We start from the raw sequence: 24,462 nt of genomic DNA on the forward strand, positions 1-24,462 counted from the left end.
CTCTCACGATCGTTGAGGGCAGAAAGCTCCGAAGCCCTAACACTCGACTCACGAGCAACCGGAGAGACGTGCATCTCATCTGATCTCGGAACCTCTTCAAACGTCCCCACATTCCCTTCTTCATTGCCTCGACGGGACCCCTCAGCCGAAGTGTCCGAAAGTACGAGCAGGGGAGCGTTATCTTCAGCAGCAAGGTTCCCTCGGTCACCCGTCTCTCCCTCAAGCGCAGTCGAAGGACCCTCAACGTGGGGGGTCGGGTCTGCATGCCGTTCTTCGGTCAGATGAGTAAGCGGAGTGTGAAGAGTCAGCGCAGTCTCAGGATCGATCCAGCCGGCGTTAGACCCATACGGATCAAGACTCGCCAAGATTCGAGCATCCACGAACTGAGAGTCCAACACAAGAGGATAGAGTGCGAGATCTCCCGCGGGTATCTCGCCCACTTTGAGCTTCTCGGCCTCTTGCTCGTATTTCCTCTCTTGCTCCGCGAATATCTCGATAGTAGCTTGCGAGATGTCGCTCCCAGCCCTCCTTATGGCTTCAAGGCATTTCCTGGTCCCAAAGGCTTGGCTATGGAGTAACCGAGCTTCATCATAGGGGCCTCGCCGCTCTTCTCGGGAACGAATTCTCTCGAAGCGACGGTTAGCTTTCGCAGCCATCTCGGCCTCGACTCTTCCCCTTTCCTTTGTGACCTCTAGGATTCTGGAATCCCTAAGGCGCTTCATCTCTCTTTCATGAGATGCAGCGAGCGAAGCCTTCTCACTCTCGAGCTCGGAATTCTTCTGCTCTAGCTCATGGATGACTCCGCGAGATGCCACTAAATCGGCTTTGAGCTCATCCCTCCGAGCAAATGCGCGAGTGACCATCCCGTTAAGTCTCTCGACGTTAGCCTTCGATGCGCTTAGCTGACGAGCAGAAGCTTCCTCTTTCTCCGCATACTCCTTCTTGGCCTGCTCGAGCTCGCCCAAAGCTCCCTTCAGCGCGGTATCGTACTTGTCAATCACGACGTTCATCGCGCTATCCCCCTAAAAGACGCGAAGCAACGAAAACCGTAAGGCATTAGCACTAGGGAAATGGGGCAAGAAAAAGACAAGAGGAAGTCAAACTATTTACCAACAGCTTGGCCCTTGCAGCCTCCTCGTACTCGCCCCCGAAGATAAGATCCTTCACAGTGGGCAAAGGTTTCGCCCTTCCCCTAAATTGACTAAGGAGCTCCCCGCATTTCTCCGGGACGTACGCCAAAGGAGCCGGTCCCTCATAGTGAAAGTCAACCTTGTCGGGAAAGCTAACTCCGGGTACCCTCCTCAAGATGGCGTCACCGCGAGAAGAGGTACCAGTCTGAACAGCTCCGATGTTCGGACGAACTGGAGCCTCGGCATAAGGAGACATCGGAGCAGGAGATTTCGCCTCGTTACCTACCTCGTCGCTGCGCCCCCGTATCAGAAGTGGCGACCCCTCAGACTCCTCTTCAAGATTATCCGAGCGGGCGTCTCCGAGGGAAGCCTCAGACTCTTCCCCGTCGACGGCCTCCTCCTCGTCGTCTTTTTCTCCTAAGGCCCCGTCCTCGAGAACCTCTTCTTCGGGTCGAAGTTCCTCTTCTTGAACGCCTCCCCCCTCAATTTCAGTCGGTCCCTCGAGATCCTCCGATCCTTCGTTAACAGGCTTCTTCTTTGCCCTTTTCCTCTTCTTCTTCTTCTGGAGTTCACCAGAAGGAGGAACGTCGCTCGTTTCCTCGACACTCCTCTCGGTTTCCGAGCCACCCTCTTCCTCTTTTTACCCTTCCCTACGTTTCTGGTACTGGAAGTAGGGATCGCATCAACGCGAGGAACCGCCGCCGAGGACCCTTGCCCACCGATCAACCCCAGCTGGGCAGATAGTATCGCACTCAAATCAGGAAGAGTTCCCATCCTCTTTGCCTCGGAAATTTGCTTTTGGATGTCCTTCGGGAAGATGTCTAGTCGTTTAGTGCGGATAGGAAGAACGATCGGAAGATCAGATCTCCACTCTCCTGAAAACACAAGGCAGAGAGGTCAGGACGCGACGAGTAAACATTGCGACTAAAAGAACATAGTCTAGAGCTGCGAGAGAACGTACTTCGAGCGATTCGATCTTTAAGCTCACGGATCTTCTTAACGGTGATCTCTGACCAACGATAGGTTCGAAGCAGAGATACGGCACGAACACTCCTCAGGAAATCTTCGGGATAGACTGGAGAGGTAGGATGGCCAACTGCATACAAAGCAAAAAATACATGATTAGAATCAACAAGTTGCTTACGGTTCGCGACAGAATATTCTACCGCAAGAACGGTTCCAAAGAACTCGATAATCATTTTGGGGAGGTTCCTCGAAGGCCGAGCTGTCAGACTTGAGGAAGAAGTAGGAACGCTGCCAGTTCTGCGTCTTGTTCGGATGACCGGCACACACATTGCAGTTCAGTCGCATCTTCACCGAGTAAGTGCCGTCCTTCATGTCGGTTATCGAGGTCATCTCTTCAAACGACCTAACGCTCATTGGCATATCGATCTGCTCCGCCAAAACCGACAAAGTAACTGCTAGTCGCAGCGAGCCATTCAGCAGCTGACTGATCGCGATATCTCGGCGTCTAGCGTATGCTGTGATCAGTCGTGGAATGGGAAACCAACAACGAGTGTCTCCCTGAAAATAGGATTCGTACACCGTCTGATACCCAATCGGAGGAGACCAGGGCCTCTACACTTCCGTAGGAACAAGGAAGGTCACGCCTACGGCGCCCGCGGCCCGAAGAACCCTCTTCACGCTTCTCAGAGTTGATTTCGTCTTCTCTACGCCCTCCCAGTCTTGACCGGCCAAGAAGGCAGGACGCAACAAGTCGGGATGGAGATGAGGAAGCTCTTCGAAAATTCCTTCAGGGTAAAAGGTAGTCGGAAGTAACTCGGCCTCAGAATCATCGTCCTCCGAGGGGCCGCCTCCCGCAGGGCGAGCTCTTAGGGTGACCGAGTCAGCAGGCATCGCTCCGCTTTGCCCGTCTCTCGAACATTCCATCGCATCCCTCGCAACGACGTTTTCGCCTCCTTCTCTCGCAAGCCTCGCAGCATCCGCGACCAGAAGTCTCTGGGAATGAGATAGATTTGCCGTATCCATCATCGCCGCGCGATGAATCACCTCCGGATCTTCGACACGATCCCCATCGAGATTCCTTGTCGGACTCGACGCTGCGGCGACTCCCTTCCCTTTCTGCTGCCTCGATAGCCTCTGACCCGACGACATCGCGGAACGGAACAGTGAAGAACGCTTTGAACGAATCTAACAAACGCTTAGAGAGATAAGGAAAGGAGAGAGAAAGTACCTTTGATCGCGGAGGAAACTTGAAGAAATGAGAGGGGATCTGCGTATTTATAAGGAAAATAGAGGGGGGAACTCGAGGCGTCATCATTAGGCCTATCCGGGCCTAAATGAGCCTCGAAATTCTCCCTAAAAACCCAGCGGACCCTCGCGACGTTTCGACTTCTCGATGCATTTATGAAGGAAAAAGGGGGGAAAATTCGAGGTGCCATCATTAGCCTAAACGGGCCTAAATGGGCCTCGAAACTCTCCCTAAGATCCCAACGACTCCCGCGACTTTCCGGCTTCTCGTCTTAATTAACCAGCGGTTATCCTAAAATCGGTTAAACCGACAATTAACCAAGACACGCCGATCAAAATCTGGGAACCTGCGATTCAACAACTCAGAGAGAAGGCATTACCGCAGCCTTTTCCGCGACTCATCGACCCATCGCTTTAACTTCCCGACAGGAATTCTATTCCTTTGAACCTTCAAGTTCCAGAATCCATCATGAGCTAGGCGACTCTTCGCTCACTGATGGACCGGGGGGACTTACTGTAGGGGATGGATCTAACCATCCCACAAGGCCCAAGGAATAGAAGGCCTGGCCCGGACCAAAGAAAGCGATGGCTCGGACAGTCGGCTTAAAAGGTCAGTCTCTCGGCTCGCTTCTAGAACACCTTGAGTCGATCGTCGTCGACTAGGAGGCATCCAGCTCGGCGACCACTCGAATAAATATGGGCCCTTCGGCCCAATAAGGAAAGTCCACGAAGACGACATAAGCTAGGTCAAGAACGACACATCAGATGACTATATAAGGAGAAGGAAGAGGAATGAGAAAGGGATCCGAAATCATCTGACTAACACTTGGCGGCTAGATTAGGGTTTTCACCTTTACTTCATCTTGCCGTTATTTGTACTTTTCCGGTAGCTCGTCGAGTTACCGGCCTCTTCTCTGTCGCATTCTCTTTACTTCTCTTGTAACCGACTGAACGTTTCTTCCGACCATAATAAAACGTCTTTGTTAAACCCACATCTCCTTTATCACCGTTTTCCGATCAACAAATATGTATAAAACAGCGGGGTTTAAAAAAAAAAGTTCCAGGTGTTTATAAAAAGCTTTTCGTCTTCTTGATTTGTAAACTTCAAAGGCATTTGTATATGGCTTCCATGGAAGAGATATCGAGTAGACTCGAAGCCATTATTAAGTACACGTGTGTTTTCAACACTCGCAACAGCTTGCAAGAAGAAACCAGAACTGGTCTAGACTCCTTTTTCTAAACTCTAAGATTTCCATTCGATTGCTTGTGCTTCAAGTTTGCGTGTTTCTGATCAGTAAAAGAGAATCTGGAAGCTTTAAAGATAAGACTCGAAGAAACTGAAGACGAACTCAACTACTTTACCACTACTCATGCGGAATTGGTTGGAGAAGTTGTGCAACCTCTAGGCAAAGAAAGATGTAACGTTCTTGATTTTTGATTCTTGTTTCAAGATCATTCGCTTATATATACAGTTTTGATCTCAGTTCTTGTGAAAGTAAACGAAGGAGTTCGTCTCATAGTGCACTGCTCAAGCTTAGTGGATCAGTCGAAGCTAGTTTCTGGAACAAGAGTTACTCTTGAGAGAAGAACGTTTACTATAATGAGAATCCTCCCTCCTAAGGTTAATCCATTGGTTCATAAGATGGTGTATCAACATGATGGTGGTGATGTTAGTTACTCAGATCTTGGTGGGTTAACTCATCAACTCAGAGATGTAAGAGACTGGATTGAGCGTCCTCTCATAGATCCTGACATTTTTGAACGAGTTGGTGTAAAGCCTCCCAAGGTTGGTTTTGGATTCCTTCTTGTTTTATTTCGACTCTTAATATTCAAGATGATTCATTATGTTGTATGTTGACCTATTGTAACAGGGAGTTCTTCTCTATGGACCTCCTGGTACTGGAAAGACATTGTTAGCCAAAGCAATCGCTAGCAATATCAATTCAACTTTTTTGATGGTTAGTGAGCTTAAGAGTTTGTATAACTAGTCGTTTCTAGGTTATGCTAAGTTTTAGAAGTATATGTCTGTTTCTTAGGTTGTTTCTAGCTCGCTTGTTAGCAAATACGTGGGAGAGAGTCCATTGATGGTGAGAGAGATGTTTAAATATGCCCGTGAACATCAAGTAAGTTCTCTTTCTTTCTCACTTTTTGTTGTTGTGACTTGTACTGAAATGTTGAAACGTTCTTCTGGTTATGTAGCCATGCATCATCTTTTTGGATGAGATTGATGCTATTGGTAGACGTAGATCCAGCTACGGAGAAGGAGAAACTAGAGAGTGTGACAGAGTCCTCATCGAGCTTCTCTCTCAACTTGATGGATTCAACGAACTTGATAAGGTATCTTCTTCTTTCATCTTGTAAGTTTTTGATGAACATGTGTCTAAACGAGTTTCATGACCTTTTTCTTTAGGTGAAGGTTATAATGGCAACGAACAGACCTGATGTTCTTGACCCTGCGCTGCTTAGACCTGGTAGAATCGATAAGAAGATAGAGTTCTCATTGCCTAACGAAGATTCCAGAATGAGAATCCTTAAGATTCATGCTTCTGGTATTACTAAACAAGGAGCTATCGACTACGAAAAGGTCGTGAAACTATCTGAGGTTCGTCATCACACTCTCATGACTTGTCTTTGTTATACGCAAAACACAACAAAAGCTTTGCATTTTAAAACTTGTCTTCACAGGGATTCAATGGAGCAGATATGCGTAACATATGTACTGAAGCAGGGATGTTAGCTTTACGTGCAGGGCACGATTACGTTGTCCCCAGCGACTTCATCAAGGTAAGTAAAGTTTCTGCTTATTATATAACGTTGTTGCACTGTTTTCTTCTTATAAACATAACTTTAAACTTGCTTTCAGGCTGTAACGAAACTAGGCGAAGCGAAGAAGCTTGAGTCCAGTGCACATTACAATGCTGATTTCTGAGAGAGTAGAGATCAGAAACGTGTAAATTAGTAGAAGGGACACAACTCACTTATGTATCGAGTTAGATGGGGTAGACCTCTGTTGTACTTTTCCTTTGCATGGATGGAATCTCCAAAGTCCAAACTCTTCTCTGTACATCTATTTTATCATTTATAAACCAGCTTGATACCTACCAATAGCATTAAAGCATATATGAAAGAGAAGCTGAAACAGTATTTGAGGTTTGTTAATTGTCTGAAATTATGATAAAAAGACTAAATTAACTCTCCTAAATCATTTATAAATGTTTTAAAACTATAATAGAAGTTTATAAATCTAATTACACCCCTAAATACTAAACTTTAAACAATAATCATTAAATACTAAAACCAAATGTTATGATATTTTTGATAAAAGTATTCTTGAAAAGTGATATCCAATTTGTGATATTTCAAACAATTTCTTTTTTAGAGATTTTCTTATAACAGTGAGAGATCCACAACACATGTGTTATTTTTAAATGGTCTTATTTATTTTATATTAAAATTTATTTACCAGATAAATTATACTAATATTAAATAGATACTCATATGAGAAATTTTACCACCAATGACGTTTTTCAGGGGGCCCTGTTTTCAGAATATGTGCATCTGTGGGGGTTGAACTGTAAACCCAAAAACTTTATGAATATGTATAAAATAGCGGGATTCAATAAAAGAAAAGTTTCAGGTATTTTCAGTTATAAAAAAAAAAAATCATACTTGATACGTTGGAAACTTGGAATGATAGCAAGTGTGCTTGCGGAGCAATAGTAAAGTTTTCTTCTTCTTCTTGATTTGTGTGACTTCAAAGGCTTCCATGGAAGACGTAGATGAAGAGATAGAGAGAAGAATCAATGACGAGAAAGTGAAGAGAGGCATAGCCATTATGAGATGCAAGTCTAAACTCCTCATTCGCAACATTAACCAAGAAAGAACCAAAACTGGTAAATACTCCTTTCTAAACCCTAAGGTTTCCATTCGATTGCTTGTGCTTCAAGTTTGCGTGTTTCTGATCAGTAAAAGAGAATCTGGAAGCTTTAAAGATAAGACTCGAAGAAACTGAAGACGAACTCAAGTACTTTACCACTACTCATGCGGAATTGGTTGGAGAAGTTGTGCAACCTCTAGGCAAAGAAAGATGTAACGTTCTTGATTTTCTTGATTTTTGGTTTGTTTCAGATCATTGGCTTTAATATACAGTTTTGATCTCAGTTCTTGTGAAAGTAAACGAAGGCTTTCGTTACATAGTGAATCGCTCAAGCTTAGTGGCTCAGTCAAAGCTAGTTTCTGGAACCAGAGTTAGTCTTCAGAGAAGAACGTTTACTATAATGAGAATCCTCCCTCCTGAGGTTAATCCATTGGTTCAGAAGATGGTGTATCAACATGATGGTGGTGATGTTAGTTACTCAGATCTTGGTGGGTTAACTCATCAACTCAAAGATGTAAGAGACTGGATTGAACGTCCTCTCATAGATCCTGACATTTTTGAACGAGTTGGTGTAAAGCCTCCCAAGGTTGGTTTTGGATCCCTTCCTGTTTTTTTCTATCCTGCAAGATGATTCATTATGTTGACCTAATGTAACAGGGAGTTCTTCTCTATGGACCTCCTGGTACCGGAAAGACATTGTTAGCCAAAGCAATCGCTAGCAATATCGATTCAACTTTCTTGATGGTTAGAGACCTTAAGAGTTTATATAACTGGTCGTTATTTTTGTGGGCTATATACTAAGTTTTAGGAGAATATGTTGTTTTGTAGGTTGTTTCTAGTTCGCTTGTTAGCAAATACGTGGGAGAGAGTTCATTGATGGTGAGAGAGATGTTTAAGTATGCTCGTGAACATCAAGTAAGTTCTCTTGATGTCTACTTGTTGGTGTGACTTGTATTGTTTCCTTATGGATAAGCTAGTTTTTTCTTCTGGTTATGTAGCCATGCATCGTCTTTATGGATGAGATTGATGCTATTGGTAGACGTAGATCCAGCTACGGAGAAGGAGATACTAGTGAGTGTAATAGAGTCCTCGTCGAGCTTCTCTCTCAACTTGATGGATTCAACGAACTTGATAAGGTATCTTTTTCTTTCATCTAGAAATTTTGATGAACTTTTGTCTAAACGAGTTCATCTCTGTTTCTTCAGGTGAAAGTTATAATGGCAACGAACAGACCTGATGTTCTTGACCCTGCCCTTCTACGACCTGGTAGAATCGATAAGAAGATAGAGTTCTCATTGCCAAACGAAGATTCCAGAATGAGAATCCTTAAGATTCATGCTTCTGGTATTACTAAACAAGGAGCTATCGACTACGAAAAAGTCGTGAAGCTATCTGAGGTTCGTTACACACTCTCATGTCTTTTGTTTGTTTATGCAGCAGAACAAAAGCTTTGCATTTTAAAACTTGTCTTTACAGGGATTCAGTGGAGCAGATATGCGTAACATATGTACCGAAGCAGGGATGTTAGCTTTACGTGCAGGGCACGATTACGTTGTCCCCAACGACTTCATTAAGGTATGCAAGTTTCTTCTGCTTATTATATAACGTTGTTGCAATGTGTTATTCTTATGATGATATTTTAAACTTGTTTTCAGGCTGTAACGAAACTAGGCGAAGCGAAGAAACTTGAGTCCAGTGCACATTACAGTGCTGGTTTCTGAGAGTAGAGATCAGAAACGTAAAGTAGAAGGGATACAACTCACTTTTGGATTGAGTTATAGATGGCTTGGAACCTCTGTTGTGTTTTTTAATTGCATGGTTCATCTTAGGAATCACCAAACTCGAGCATTTATGAACCAGTTTTGATACCTTCAGATTTAGTTACCAAATAGCATTAAAGCACATATAAAAGAGAAGCTGAAACAGTCTTTGAGGTTTCTTTATTGTCTACTAGTGGTTGGCCCGCCCTACGGGCGGGTGAGTTTACAATAAAATTATTTTATATTAAAATATATTTTATTTATTGATCAAAAAATATTTTAATTCTTTTTGGAAATGAAAATTTACTTTAAATTGTATTAATAAATATAATATGTTTTAACTTTAAATTGTGAGAAACAGTTCTTCACATTTTACGCACGGAGTGTCGGTTAATTATAACACAAAGTTTAATATTTGTTAGAAGATCACAATTTTTATTGTCAATTAACATTTGAATGTATGATCGGACAATTTCATTTCATGTATTTCATTTCTTTTGATATCGTTGCCATTTGTCCACAAGAGAGAGTTGTTATTGGATAAAGTGTGAAAGCTTTGAAACTTAGCTTTATATTATTGACCATTGGGATTAGTACAGTATATATCACATATTGTTATTTTTGATAAATGTAAGCCTGAATAATACTTTGAAAGCAGACAGAGAATATATACGTATTATTTGAAACAAACATATAAGTTGACTCGTCTGAAAAAAATTCCCCCAATCTAAATGCTTTTTAAGTGAAAGTGTAAAAAAGAATTATGTAAATATTCTTTTGAGCTTATTTAGTTAAAACTTGCAGTAGCAGCCAGTATACAAAATCATCTGCGAGACAAAACATCAGTACAAAAACCAGTAATGCCAAAACATGCACTTACTTACTGAATCAGTCTCTTTGCTGTGGAAGCCGGCGTTAGGGAAATTGAAGATGATTCGGTGGAGTCTTCTGCAGTTAAGATGAGGATGTAATGTAACTCAATTTGGTTGCATCAACTTGTAAGAGGGAATCTTGACGTCTCTTCAAATTTCCAAGGTTTGAAAGGAAGAGATAATAATGTCTGATGTCTGATGTGTGGAAGTAAAGTTGAAGTGGGACAACATAAGCTGGAACATGTAACTCTTGCCCACAAGGTCAGCAATGTACAGAGAGAGCTGACTGTCTTCAAGGTTTTCAACACCTGCAGCCAATTAGAGCAAAGTTAAACTATCAACATATATAGAATAAATAACCAATGTCATGGGTTTGAAAAAGAGGCGTAGAGTAAGACTTACCAAAAGATGCCCAACTTCAGTGGCTCTGATATTAGTTAGTTTTGTCATCTTCCCATCGAAGCCACCAAACACAGCTTCATCACTTTCATACGCCGCAATAAGCTCCACCTGAGAGACAAGACATACATGGATCCATATAAGTTGTTGTTCTACTGGGTTGGGGTGGATCCGCGCAGATGCTTAATCACATGAGCACATTTGAAAAGTTGTGAACCTGAGGACGTCGACATTGGTATCATTCAACTGATGCATGTGAATGATGAGATCCCTCGCTGGAGCTTCTTTGAACACTTAGAGCAAGAGATGTAGCACCAGCCATTAGTCATAATATTGGTGACCTTGCCTGTGCAGAGAAACTCGACTGCCTGTGCTTATAAATGGTGGAAATTGGTAAGAGAAGCATGAAATGTGTAAGGAATGTATACAGAGTAGTTGTTAACTATGACCTGAGGCTGAGCAGTTACTACAAACTCGTTAAGCTCGCCTATGGTCAGAGATTCTACTTTTTCAAAACCGCAAACAAAGAGGTGGTTGAAGTATTCCCCGTCACAACCTGTGCGAAAGTGTGGATGATATATGTATCTAGACTCAACGTTTGTGGAATAAAACAGGAATGAACGCTTACTTGTCAAAATAAAACCTCTCTGCATCAGTTTTCTTCTCAAAGTAAAAATGTTTTCCAGAAGTTGCGTTAAAAAAAAAAACAAACGCCCTGCAATTGAAATGAGAGTTTAACATTTAAGAAGAGAATGGTGCCCACGCATGAAAATAATGCAGAATTGAAAGTGTTCAAACGGTGGACACTGATGGTAGCTTGCACAAGGTTCGACTTAAAAAGATATGTGTATCAAATGTTTTTTATACTATCGTCAATTGTAACGCTCAAAGATCTTAAAGGAAAATTAAAAGGGTTTGAATTTAATATCGTCGGGACTACCTTAGCATCTAGGAAGAGTATATCAACACCCATAATCTCAGACAATATTCTACGGTGGTGCTACGGCGACCGGTTTCAAGTCAGCAAGGAGGAGAGAGGAGTTCATCATTCTGCTAAAGAAAAGTTGTGAGATTACGGGATCAAGACTCACCTATTTATATCTGAAGATTCACAGACTGGAAGCAGAGGAGATGCATTTAATGAGAAAACGTGGAAGGAGTTGGGTAAAAATGAATTAAGAAGGAAGTTAACGACGACGATTGAATGCTTTCCATAACGGCTTCTGTTTCCCGTTAACTTCATCAGAAGCGAAACAACCATTGATTGGCCGTGATTAATCATCTCTCCTAAGTCAATTGAAAACAGATGTGGGCATTGCAAAACCAAACGTGAATTGAAAAGAGATGCTGCCACGTGTCTTAAAATGCCCCTCTTTCCTTGCTGAGCTGGATAGCCTAAGAAGAGAGACAACTCTCCTTTATATATATAGATTTTTAATTTTTAATTTTAACCGGGTTTAATTAAGCCACTATGTAAAAGAACCAAAACTGTAAAATTTGACTAAATGGAATCTTCTAATTCTATTTTTTTGTAATCAATCCTACTTACAAAATACCCTAACATGATCTCTATGATGCATCTCTATTAGGTCATATACATACATGAGGAAGAATACAATATCAACAATTATTTTTCCCCTCTGATTATGTCACCATCAACAACACTTTTCTCTTCTTAATTCCTTTCATGCTCGTTTACAGCTTAACTCTCCTTTTGCTATTGTTTTTATGTAACCAGTTAGATACTATATTCAAAAAATCGGTATAGCGTGTAAACCGGTGGTAATCGAAATGATTTTTTTTTCAAAATTTGATTTATATTGTTCAATTTGGTTTTGGTTTAAATCGATTTAAACTATTTTAAATCAGTCTAAATTAATCTAAATTAGTATAAATCGATTAAATAAAAAACATCAAAGTGGATTAATGAATAATTTAATTATATAACCTTCATCATTAATTTGTCTATAATTAAATGATGATTTGTTGACAAAAAATGATGATTTTCACCAACTTAGTTTATTTTTAGTATATCCTATTAATTTTTTTTATCAGAGTAATCTTTTAATTTTTGATCTGCTAAAATTCTTTTGTCTAAGGGCCATGAAAGCCATGCCCATCTGTAGTTTATTTATGTTTTTGGTGTGATGATATTGCGAACTGTTGTTACATCTGGGTGGAGCAAGTTAGCTTCATACTTGAGTTAATGGGTTTCAGATCTAGCACTTAAGCCCATGCCATGTACTGCTTGCCTGCCTTTGCTCTGTTTTCCAGAGGCTGTCTTCTTCAGTCTTACAAACATCTCTTTGACTCCGTGCTGCTGATTCTATGTGAGGTATCTAATAGAGCACGTGTAGAATTGTGTCATCAATCTTCTAAGCTTCTAAGTCAAACAGAAGGTTTGAATATGCTGAGAGAAGGAAAGACTCTTGGTCCAGCAGAAGGTTTTACTAAAGCTAATGATATGCACATGAGGAGCACGTGAGTTGTCATTATCTTCAGCTGGATATTTTTTCTGGGTTTCAAGTCATCGTTATCTTCTCCAACAGAGAGTTAGTTACAGAGAGCGACAGCTCGAGATGGAAGGTGACAGAGCTCGAGAGATGAGATGAGAGAGAGATTGGGCTGGTGAGAGTGAGCTAGAGAGAGATGTGATTCTTGGTGTATCTAGTCTCATAGTCTTGTTCTTCTTCCTCAATCTTGTAACTCGGATTAGGTGTAATCGAGAGAGGAAGAAGACGACTGAACCTCCGGTGACGTACTCTGTAATCACATTGATTATAGTGGATTGGCTGAGAGACCGTTTCTCTCCCCGGTGATGTATAGCGGCTTCTCCACATCGGAGAAGTGCGGTGAACACCGGGTAAACAAAGTCTCGTGTGTTATTTCTTTATGCTTGATTCATGATTGATTAGATTCGTTTAGGCTTGTGATGAGTATTGATTAAAGCCAAGATTATAGGATGAATCCTCAACAAGTGGTATCAGAGCCTTGGTTTAGGCGATTCAAGGATTCATCAGAAACGGATCAAGATCGGTTCTGAAGGAGAATCGAAGAAGGATCGGAGGAGTTGAAGTTTCGATCGCATCGTTGTTGCGAGAGTGAAGAATCAGTAGATGTTGCAAGATATGCAATGTCCAGTGTAAAGAAAGAAGAAGATGACGTCTGTTTGTGGAAGACGACGACGTCCGAGACGGAGGAAAGAAAACTCGCGAGGAAGATGCAATCAGAGCGAATGGTTTCTGATTTTGTGAAATCATATGGTTCAGTAAGTTAAGCTCTCTCATCTCTAGAGTTATAAGCTGGTGTGAGTTTTGGAATTAGAGACTCACAAGAGACGTTGCTGTGTTCACAACCGTAAGAAGAACCATAGACTGAAGTGTAAAGAATCAGATATGTGATGTTGTTCTGCAGTTCTGGAATTGGTTTGATGCTGGCTGTTTGAGGTGGAGGATCTCAGGTTAAAATGTTAAGTCAAGATCAGACTTAAGGCTACAGAATCAAAGTCAGTTCATAGTTTCCTCAAGTTTAAGTCTTGGAGACAAATGGTCTCAGTCTGCAACAGTCACAAAGTTTTGTTGTGCTGGCTGGATACTCATCTACTGCAGTGTATAAAGAATGGAAGCTCTCTAAATCACAAGGGCGGTATGTTATCTTTGCAAAGAGTGATCAAGGCTCAGGTTTGGTGTCAAACTGTTTGTTGGTCAGCTTGTTTGTGGAAGGAAGATGCAGCTGTGGTTTCAGGATGTTTGGAAGAATGGCAGTTGGTGGCATCTATGAATCTCAGGTTTAAAGGACGCTTTAGAAGTGAGTTTGTATGTGTGTCAAAGGCTGTTCAGATACTGTTAAAGCTTTCAAGATTCAAGTTTGAAGTTAAGTTGCAGAGAAGAATGGTTTCTACAGGTTTTGGAACAAGACAGATTTGGTATTTTGAGGAGCTGGTTCAGGTTTTCAGAAAGTTTGAGTTGCAGGTTCAGTCACAGAGATTAAGGGTCAGGTTCTGGTGAATGTAAGAAGCTCAGGTGGTAATGATCAAGGTCAGCAAAAGGATCATAATGGAGCTTGTAGCAGCAAGGATTATTTCTACAAAAATGAATCAAGGTTGTTATGTTTGATGTTATTCTTCAGTGGTAGTAAAGTGATAAAACAGATGGGATTCTGTGGTATGTCACATGACGTTTTTCACATAAACAAACGTCACGGCTTATTAGAAGAATGCGTGAAGTCATCAAGAAAGAAGCAGAAGCAGGAACATGTTATGCTTCCAGAAGTATGCGTCAAGAGAAAAGACAAGAGTTCTAGGAGCAATGTGAGTATATGCTGGAATAGAGTTTCTTGTGGGATCAAAGTTGATAACTTTGGAGGAGTATGAGTGGAAGAGGCAGCTCGTGGTAGAGGTTTAACTGTCTCACTCAAGGCGTTTCTGCAGAGGGTTAAAAGTGGTGATTTCTTAAGAGAAAGAAGGCTGATAGAATATCAGTGGCAAGGAGCCAAAGAGATGAAACAAGTTTCTGGTTTTATGGCTCAAGGAAAGGAAAGCAAGGAGTTTGTTTTGCTGGTTGTAGTTCTTTTGAACATGGAGTCTACAAGTTCAAGTCTGTGCAGGATGTCTCAGGTCAATTGGTGCTTGTGTTCTGTATTTTAAAGACACACGAGAAGTTTCAGGAGATGGAGAAATCTGAGAGAAACTTCAAAGAATGATTGTGAGGACATGTTAGTGTGTATGGGACAGCAGGACGAAAGCACAGCAGGTGGCAGTCACTCAAGGATGTAGCATTCAGAGGCTATGAGAAGAAGCTGTATGCCAAGATATAAAGGTTGATGGGTTAAATTCAGAAGGGTCTCACAGGGTTTAAAGTGTTATGTGAAGATGTGTTGTTGGTAGAGACTATAACAGGTTGGAGCACAGTCAGTTTGGTGGTAGTGAAATCAGATTAGAGAGCTCGGAAGAAGCTGCGACACTTGGTGGTTATAGTATTAGTGACTATGGTTGAATGGCTGCAAAATTAATATAATTTTGATAAGTCTGAAATAAAATTCAGAAGCAAGAAGCCATGTTTACAGTCAGCTACACAAAGGGGTTAAGTGAATCAAAGAAGAAAGTGCAGGATGGTTATAAGTCTGAGAAGTGAACCTTCATGTGAAGAGGAACACATTGGGGGGTTTTGAAAGGTTATTGTTTCAGGTGGAGTCTTGCCTCTACAAGTGTTGTAGTGCACATCTCTAGATGTTTTTTTGACTTCAGGTGGAGCAGTGTTATGTTTCAGACAGTGTTCTCAGGTCTACTTCAGTGTGAAAAGGTTTCAGAGGTTCTGCGGATGAGCTTACAAGAGCTACAGAGATTCATGTTGGTTTTGTGAAGCAAGAAGAGTAAAAGAGAGCCAAGCCAGTGTCAGCAGGTTCAAGCTCAACATGTTATAATCAGATGGAGTAAAAAGGGTTCAGCTTGTGGTCAGAGATGTGAAGAGGATATCAGCAGTGTTAGTATGGGTTCTCAACAGGAAGCACAGAGTAAAACGACATCGAGGCAGAGTCACTGCAGGTATTCACAGGGACCAGGGAGAACAATTCAAGGTGGAGCTGTTTGAGTCAATAACCAAGCTGAACAAGTTCAGAGAGTTCTCTAAGAGTAGCTACAAGGAGACAAAGAGCAAGTGTTGTTGGTACTGTCACAAGAGAGCACAAGAAGGATTGAGCTACAGAGAACTGAAGTTCTCGGTAAAGTCTGGAACAGACGTGGGCGTTTGTATACCAGTCTGTGGTGGAGTTATGCAGGTCAGAGAATTGCAGGTTTCTACTACATAAAGTGTCTCAGGGATTGTCACAGGTTCTGTGAGTTTGAGGCAGGGATAAAGAAGTCAGCAGGTGGTCAGATTTGTTGTCTGAAGTTCTGTTGAGGCAGATTTGTTTGAGCAGGGTTTGAGCAGAGATCTCTACATCGAAAGTCTTCTTAACCGGGTTGAGTTAGGCGGCGTGTTCTGCTGGTCACAACAGCGGTGAAGAGTGATGTTCAGGTTGAAAGTTCATACAGATTGGTGTAGAGGAAAACTTCAGGATTAGCAGTGAGTTTTCTACTAGCTATTGAGGTTGTCTACAAGGTTTCTTGAGTCAAAGGGCTTCTGGTGTGAGGCAGTGGTGATTCAGTTTCTACAAGAGTTTCAAGAAAGCATCATTTCAGGTTTTGGCAGATTATTTGAAGACCTTAGTTGCAGTAACAAGTCAAGCATCATAGGCTGATCTATACTAGTCAAAGGAGAAGCTTTTGGAGTGTATGTTGAGTTACTGGTGAGTGGTTTTCTCAAGTTTCCAGGTTATGGAAAGTCCAAAGGAAGATCAATGGAGAAGTTTGGCGTGACACAAGTTTTTGGAGTGCTGGGAAAAAAAACTTAAGAAGGCATGTGTGTGTTATTGGCACAGGAATGGGATTGTGATTCACATCACAACAAGTTACATGTCTGTTCATTGATGATGATTAAGTGGTTGAAGACTGGGAGTTGTCAAGGCTGTAACTGGGTTTACAAAGTTCAAGGGAGCAGTGGCGAAGGTGTCTTCAGGTGTATCAAGATAGGTACTGAATAAGATGCGTGGAGGAAACAAGTTTCAGGAAACGTTGAAGCTGAGCGGTGAAGCTCATAATAAGATGAAGCTGAATGGGTTTTATTCAGAGAAGTATGAAGCTGAGGAGTATATTTTTCTCAGGAGACTGCAAGGAGATGCAGGGAGATACAGAAGATGAGCAAGTCTGCTCAATCACTGGAGGAAAGCTCAAGAAAAGATAAGACATCAAGAAGATCGATGCCAAGGTGGAGATTGTAGAATTGTGTCATCAATCTTCTAAGCTTCTAAGTCAAACAGAAGGTTTGAATATGCTGAGAGAAGGAAAGACTCTTGGTCCAGCAGAAGGTTTTACTAAAGCTAATGATATGCACATGAGGAGCACGTGAGTTGTCATTATCTTCAGCTGGATATTTTTTCTGGGTTTCAAGTCATCGTTATCTTCTCCAACAGAGAGTTAGTTACAGAGAGCGACAGCTCGAGATGGAAGGTGACAGAGCTCGAGAGATGAGATGAGAGAGAGATTGGGCTGGTGAGAGTGAGCTAGAGAGAGATGTGATTCTTGGTGTATCTAGTCTCATAGTCTTGTTCTTCTTCCTCAATCTTGTAACTCGGATTAGGTGTAATCGAGAGAGGAAGAAGACGACTGAACCTCCGGTGACGTACTCTGTAATCACATTGATTATAGTGGATTGGCTGAGAGACCGTTTCTCTCCCCGGTGATGTATAGCGGCTTCTCCACATCGGAGAAGTGCGGTGAACACCGGGTAAACAAAGTCTCGTGTGTTATTTTTTTATGCTTGATTTATGATTGATTAGATTCGTTTAGGCTTGTGATGAGTATTGATTAAAGCGAAGATTATAGGATGAATCCTCAACAGCACGTGGCATTTTAAATAATTATCTAAATGGATAACATAACTCCTGGGATATTCAACACCACATCCAGATTCATACTTGTTCCTCTCCTCTCGTTTATTATCCACCAAAAACGCAATCACTCGAACATCTGTAGTAATCGTGACATGCCAATTATTACATCTTTTATCTTTTTATTTAAACACACAAAAATTACATAAATTCAAATAAAAGAATTTAAAACTTTTTTTCTTTCTTCCTTCCCCTGTAATGGCGCTTCCACACATACTCTCTTCACCACCGTCTTCAACTTCGTTATCTCCGTCTTTCAAACCAAAGCCGCCTCTCTCACCGGCCTTTGCTAGTAACCTCCGGCGGTGTAAGCTCACCTCCTTCCGATGTTCGTCGTCCTCTTTCTCCGAGAAGCATCACAACGCGAACCCTCCAAAACCCGATGACGTCGTCGAGCTTCCTCTCTTCCCTCTCCCTCTCGTTCTCTTCCCCGGCGCGATCCTCCCTCTCCAGATCTTCGAGTTCCGTTACCGCATCATGATGCACACTCTCCTCGAGTCCGACCTCCGCTTCGGCGTCGTTTACTCCGACGCCGTCTCCGGCTCCGCCGCAGAGGTCGGATGCGTCGGGGAGGTAGTCAAGCACGAGAGGCTAGTCGACGACAGGTTCTTCTTGATATGCAAAGGACAAGAGAGGTTTCGTGTCACGAATCTTGTCCGAACGAAACCTTACCTTGTCGGGGAGGTGACGTGGCTGGAGGATCGTCCTTCCGGGGAAGAGAATCTAGACGCGTTGGCGAGTGAGGTGGAGGTTCTGATGAAGGAAGTGATTAGATTGTCGAACAGGTTGAATGGGAAGGCGGAGAAGGAAGTTCAGGATCTGAGGAGGAATCAGTTTCCGACACCGTTCTCGTTCTTTGTCGGAAGCACGTTCGAAGGTGCGCCTAGAGAGCAGCAAGCGTTGCTGGAGCTGGAGGATACGGCGGCGAGGTTGAAGAGGGAAAGAGAGACGTTGAGGAATACACTCAATTACTTGACTGCTGCTTCTGCTGTCAAAGATGTCTTCCCTTCGTCCTCTTAGTGAGTAATGATGATGATGGTGATATCCACTGGTAGTACATATTATGCGTTTGATATATATCTTTCCGCCTTGTTAGTAATTGAATATACAAAACTTTATGAAAAAATCCGAGTTAACTGCTTGAGCTATGGATTGACTTAGTGGTTTTGTGGAGCCACTGGGTCAATGTTTAGGGGATACATTGGCGTCATTGCTCGTTATGGTTCCGGTTTGGTTAACCGGTATTATGTCTATGCCATAAGAGTGTTTTCTGATTTAAGAATGGTTCACTGGATGGAGGGTTTAAGTTGAGCAGGATGAGCCTAGTGGTGTGTTTATATCCATGAGACAAATTACTCTTTATTATGCTTCTTTCTGTCTAGCTAAATTGCTGATGAGGCTTTTGATATGTCATGGTACATTTGCCTGCATGACATCCATTTTTTTAAGAACAATAGAGCTTTTTAAAAAAGTTTCATCTACTTAAACTCAATTAATAATAGTATAAAAGAATTGTTTAAAATACTTTATGATGCTTAGAATAAAAAAAACAAGAGTACATTTCTCGTGCTTAAGCAACCAAAATGGTATATACTCATATTTAATTGTTAAAAAATACAATAAATAAAAATTGGTTGTGTGTCATATATATAAAAGATCTTTTGATTTAACTATTTTATACCTCTTAAACATATCATATAAAATATTAAATGTTTTAGTTGTTTTATTTATTTTAATAGAACTGGTTAAAAGTTATAAATTTTAAAGTTTACTTAATAAATGTATGAAACAAACTACTTCCTTTTTATAACTCACTGGCGGCAGGCATATTATTTTATTATGGCAGTTTCAAATGCTCGCGCTCGCACTGATTGCCTGTATCAGTTGCTAGTCAACGATGCTCATGATATATGGGTCAAGAAAATCTCAAATTTTGGTTTCCGCTTTTTGTACAGTCCATGTCCTTGCAAAAAACATGTTGGAGTTTGGTCTTCCTTGGATGGAAATGTAGAGAAGTGTTTTACGCTGAGTATAACTCGTAATCTCGGATCAACCAATACTTTATCAGAAACGATATTACATGATTTGAAATCAAAATATACTCTGCGAGGACCCTTGATCAAAGAATAAAAAAAGGTTAAAAGTACTCATGATCCAATGATTGATTGAGCTCAGTGACTCAGTTTCTTGGGTCACAATGACACGAGTTATTGACCAAACACGATTAAATGTGATTTCATCTCAATTACATTGCAGGTCACTTTCTTACTTTAAAATAACAGTCTAAGACACTTATAGCTACCAACACACTTTTTCTATGGCAAAAGACGAGAATAACCTTAAAACCTAATCAAAGTAATTGCTACCTCCTCTTTCCTTTCCTCAAGCCGTACCATCTCTGTTTCCATCTCTTTTTCTTTCCTCTTTCTCTATCTCCTTAACTCTTCAATTTCTTGCCGTAATCGCTCTTAAATTTCTTGCCGTAATTGCTTGTTCTCCTCCTCTGCTAATCTTGACGTCTCTTTACTCGAATCCTCTATTTGAGATTTGAGCAACATGACAACATAAACAGATTCCCTGAGTAGGTTGACCTATGCATGTGGGAAGTAAACGTCGAAAGAGTGAGTGACATGATTTACTGGTGATTTCGATGGTTCTGCTTTTTTCTTAAAAATGATATGAGCTGTGGTTCCTTACAATGAATATTTTCAATGTTATGTTTTTTGAATCACCAACAGTGGCCGGTGTTGGAAACGAGTTGACGCGGCAGAAACTGATTCAGTCACTCCTCAATCTCCGTAACTCGATTCGCGATGGTGTAGCGCAGATTCTTTGGTGGAACATGTTCTATTTTTTTTTAATTTCATTTAGCTCTTGTACACTTGATCCTTCTTTTTTTCCTTATTTTCTAGTCATGTATGCCTTCTAAAATGTTAGTGTTCATGAAGGTGGGATATGTCTTTGTGCGATAATGTTACTTATATTTTTTGCAAATCTATCTTTCACCATATAAATTGATAGATTGTAATCTTTAACATTTAAACATGAAGCTTATTGAGGATATACTATAATTTGCATGTTCTTCACTAGCTTGTTTGTGAGAAAGAAGAACACATTCTGAAAAGAATGAACATGTGTACATATTAATGGATGTACATGTGGATATTGTGAAACTATCTGTACAGAGAGAAAAACTGATGTACACGTGGATAATAATTTTATTGTACATCATATTAGTTTTCATATTGATATTTTGCAGCATATGTAGGTGTGGGCATTGTAATGATGATATTGGTTTTCGTTTATGGACAAGTGCGAAATTGTATGTAAATATAGATATGTAAATAAGTGCGTAAACTGAGAAATTGTTAGTGTACATGTGGACACAATGCGTTGATGTACAAGCGGATACCATGTTCCTGTGTTCACGTGGACGATGTACATATGGACATTGTTGCAAATGTACACGTATGAATTACAGTTTGGCCTTACCGTGAAAAGAAAAAAAAACTTATTTACACTTTGGTTTTACTTAAAAAGTTAGTGTAAATGTTGTCCATGTGGACAAGGAAAGTGGTATCCATGCTGATTTTTTTCGGATGTACATGTTTTGATATATCCAAATTGCGAGCAAGTCATGTAACACAAAAACATATAATGGTCGCTACATTATATCCCTTGGTGCATGCATTACATGGCTATAGAAAAATACAGTAGAAACCATAAATCTTCAAGGACTTAAGGTAGAACCGTAAACTCCATTGCTAACACCATGTTTCATTTTACTTGTCTGGTTCTTCTTTTATTTTGAAACACACTTGTCTGCTTCTTCATAATTAAACATTGGAGTTAATCTTCCCAGATTCCTCTCCTCTTCCCCTCCTTTACACTCCTCAAAGAAAGCCATGATTTCTTAACTGTTAAAAGACAAAGCTTTCTTGTAAGATGAAACAATAACTAGACAATAGAGATTCTTCAAACAAATGCTTCCAAAGAGGTTGCTTTGGTTTATAAGAGAACGGGGCCCAACCTTCTTCTTCTTGTTAGACTCTTACGAGTTCGTAATCTTCTTCCAATTTCAATGCAGACCCACTTAGACGATCCACAATCCGATTCAGGTCAGGTTTTGCCCAAACATTTGAATTTAGGCTGGAGATAATAAGCTTACGAAGTTTAGGGCTTTCGAGATTGTCATCCAAGCTATTCATAAGCTCCCATGTGTGATGACTGAGTCGCGAGAACGAGTCGTCGCGAGAACGAGTCGCTTCTCGCTTGGCCCCAGATCTGGCGTGTTCTTCCTCGAGGATGAGATAAGAGGAAGCGTCTATTTATCAGATGGGGTTTTGGATGCTTCGAGATCAATTAGGAGAGAGCCGTAGAAACGAGGTGGTGAGTGTCGCCTGTTCTAGCCTAGCGGAGGATGGTGAACCAATGGAAAGATAAAGCTTGTGGACCGCCGGAGAAAGTGAATTCAACATCGGTGAAGAAGCGGAAGATGCGATTAAAGAGACTGTGGTGCTCTTGTCTTGCAAAATTAATGGGGCTTAAACTAGGCATGAGAGACTTTGGCTGAGATTATACCCAAAGATGATATGGATGTCCACATCGGTGAACCTCGTCGGCGGCCAAAAAAATTTACAGTCACTACTTTTAGTTTTATCGTCGAGCCAGAGACTCAAAAGAATAAGTCGTTTTTTGTTCGACTAAACTGAGGGTATAATGGGATTATCAAAATTTGTACAGTAGCAAAAGTAGAGTAAAACTACCTTAGTAGCAAGAAGTGTTCTATCTTGTAATAAAAAGTTAGAAACTGACCCACCGTGTTAATAACTCTATGATACGATCCGCGTATAAACGTGAGTTATATTAGCTTACTAAGTGGAAAGCTAATTAGGGGTTGGCATTCCTGTGCATGTTTGGGTTCGGTTTGAGTCTATTTACGTTTTGAATTTTTGAAGTTAAAGATTTCAGCTACATTCGGATATTTACAAATTTTGCTTCAAGTTCGGTTCAGATATTTGCGGATTCGGTTCGGGTTCAAATAACCCGTTTAAATTACTTTTAAACAATTTAAATTCATATACTTTAAATTTCTAAAATTCTAAAAAATAAATAATATATAACATATAAATTTGAATAATTTATGCGAAAATAGCTAAAATTGACATAAAATATGTTTGGCTCATGCGAGAAAATAAATATTTATAAAATAATCAAATCATGATAATTGTGAAATATTCGCTTCCGTTTCTTATAAATTTTAAGTAGTTTTATAATTTATATTTATGATGAATACAAAAATTGAATTAAATACTATTATGTTATCATGCATGGATATAAATATTTACATTTTGGTTTATAATTTTCAGTCATTTTAATTCATATTATGAAATTAATATTATATTAAGTATCATTATGTTCTTTTTAATTAGACATGAAATTTCATGTATAATAATTTGGATTGGTTAATGTATGGTATGTTGAGTTCCATATGTTTTTTTTTCAAATTAAACAACAATTTTTAATTTGTTTTCCTAGCTTCATTTGTTTCGGTTCATCCTCTTAGAGCTAAATAAATTTTACAAATCAAATGAAATTTGATATGTGTTGTTTTGAAAATATATGAAACAAAATATAATATTGGAGTTGTATTAATAAACATAATCTATAATCTTTTGAAAATTCATGTAATTATATGAATATTTATAAAATAACTAAATCCTACTAATTACTAACTGGTTAATAATGTGTGTAGAATTGTGAAAACATTTTATAATTTATATCTACGAAATTGAAGTAAATATTATTTAATAATTTTGTAACTTTTCTTAATTTAGAATGTGATTTGAGAAATAGGATATGATATTAGATGATCAGTTATGTTGTTTAAATATATTTTTTATTAATGGCAACAGAATAAAATTTGGACAACCTTCTTGGCCAGCATTCTTGTTAGTCAAAATGATTGATAAAAACATGCTAAACAAATTTACCATTATAAGGAAGAAGGGATATATCAAGTTTGATGGAGGGTTGCAGTCTTGGTTTGGTACAAGATAGAGTTGCGAGAGGAAGGAAATGAGGCGATATAGAAAAACAGATAGAAAAAGATAGACACTCAATTTATATAAGTAGCACTTGATGTAAAAAAATTCTTTGAATTAAATTTAACATTTAATTAAAAAAAATAGAAATTTTTTTTTAATTCATTAAGAATATTTGTGTAATTGATTTGTTTTTTAGAATTAACATGACCACAACACATATGAAACTGATCTCTAAACTTTTTATCTATGAAAAACAAATATCTAAATTATTTTCATTTTTAAAATATTTTGCAAATTATGTTTTATATGTAATTTTGAAAGTTTATAAAATATTATCAAACAAACATAAAATATTCTTTCCAGTTTTGTTTTTGCAAATTATGTTATATATATATAAACTTATCTATTTTGAAAATTTATACATATTTTTTTTATTTATGTTGTTTAGGGAAAATATAAAGTAAAAATCGTTATATATAAAAAATGTATCTAATATTTATTTTTAACTATTTATATGGTTTTCTAAAGAGGGTAATTTAAATTAAAATATAATTCAAGTTTTATTAATAAAAAGAAAACAAAACAATTTTTAATAATGTCAATTGGCTATAATTTAGTTTTATTAATGGTATTCATATAATTGACTTTTGTGAAAATCAAGTGAGTACGTAAGAAGGTAAC

At 39.7% G+C, this 24,462-nt stretch overlaps 4 protein-coding genes and 2 long non-coding RNA genes across 6 annotated transcripts; 5 read left to right on the forward strand and 1 right to left on the reverse strand.

Moving 5' to 3' along the window:
• Nucleotides 1-4,785: 4,785 nt before the first annotated feature.
• LOC106412168 (26S proteasome regulatory subunit S10B homolog B-like) lies at nt 4,786-7,810 on the forward strand (the record flags this gene model as incomplete). The annotated part of the gene is made up of 7 exons (XM_013853067.3): nt 4,786-5,127; nt 5,213-5,299; nt 5,378-5,464; nt 5,541-5,678; nt 5,752-5,943; nt 6,027-6,125; nt 6,205-7,810. Coding segments are annotated over 7 exons (1,011 nt in total), but the record flags the coding sequence as incomplete, so codon positions are not given.
• LOC125575334 (26S proteasome regulatory subunit 10B homolog A-like) lies at nt 7,108-8,166 on the forward strand. The gene is made up of 5 exons (XM_048752382.1): nt 7,108-7,234; nt 7,308-7,430; nt 7,491-7,804; nt 7,876-7,962; nt 8,047-8,166. Exons 1-5 carry the CDS (start codon nt 7,108-7,110, stop codon nt 8,164-8,166), a joined length of 771 nt encoding a protein of 256 aa, XP_048608339.1.
• LOC106422308 (26S proteasome regulatory subunit S10B homolog B-like) lies at nt 8,104-8,633 on the forward strand (the record flags this gene model as incomplete). The annotated part of the gene is made up of 2 exons (XM_048752383.1): nt 8,104-8,354; nt 8,424-8,633. Coding segments are annotated over exons 1-2 (333 nt in total), but the record flags the coding sequence as incomplete, so codon positions are not given.
• A 909-nt stretch (nt 8,634-9,542) lies between these two features.
• LOC125587432 lies at nt 9,543-10,974 on the reverse strand. Its single transcript, XR_007323714.1, has 5 exons — nt 10,878-10,974; nt 10,699-10,805; nt 10,467-10,617; nt 10,253-10,360; nt 9,543-10,158 (listed from the first exon to the last, which is right to left on the reverse strand). It is a non-coding gene; the product is annotated as an uncharacterized LOC125587432 (long non-coding RNA).
• A 6,778-nt stretch (nt 10,975-17,752) lies between these two features.
• Nucleotides 17,753-19,104, forward strand: LOC106412176 (lon protease 2-like). The gene has a single exon (XM_048757907.1). The coding sequence runs from the start codon at nt 17,933-17,935 to the stop codon at nt 18,752-18,754; it is 822 nt and encodes a 273-aa protein (XP_048613864.1). The 5' UTR covers nt 17,753-17,932; the 3' UTR covers nt 18,755-19,104.
• Nucleotides 19,105-19,982: 878 nt separating this feature from the next.
• On the forward strand, nt 19,983-20,800 carry LOC125587433. Its single transcript, XR_007323715.1, has 2 exons — nt 19,983-20,355; nt 20,473-20,800. It is a non-coding gene; the product is annotated as an uncharacterized LOC125587433 (long non-coding RNA).
• Nucleotides 20,801-24,462: the final 3,662 nt, after the last annotated feature.

Source organism: Brassica napus, chromosome A2 (assembly GCF_020379485.1).
Source record: "Brassica napus cultivar Da-Ae chromosome A2, Da-Ae, whole genome shotgun sequence".
Classification (NCBI taxonomy): Eukaryota; Viridiplantae; Streptophyta; class Magnoliopsida; order Brassicales; family Brassicaceae; genus Brassica; species Brassica napus.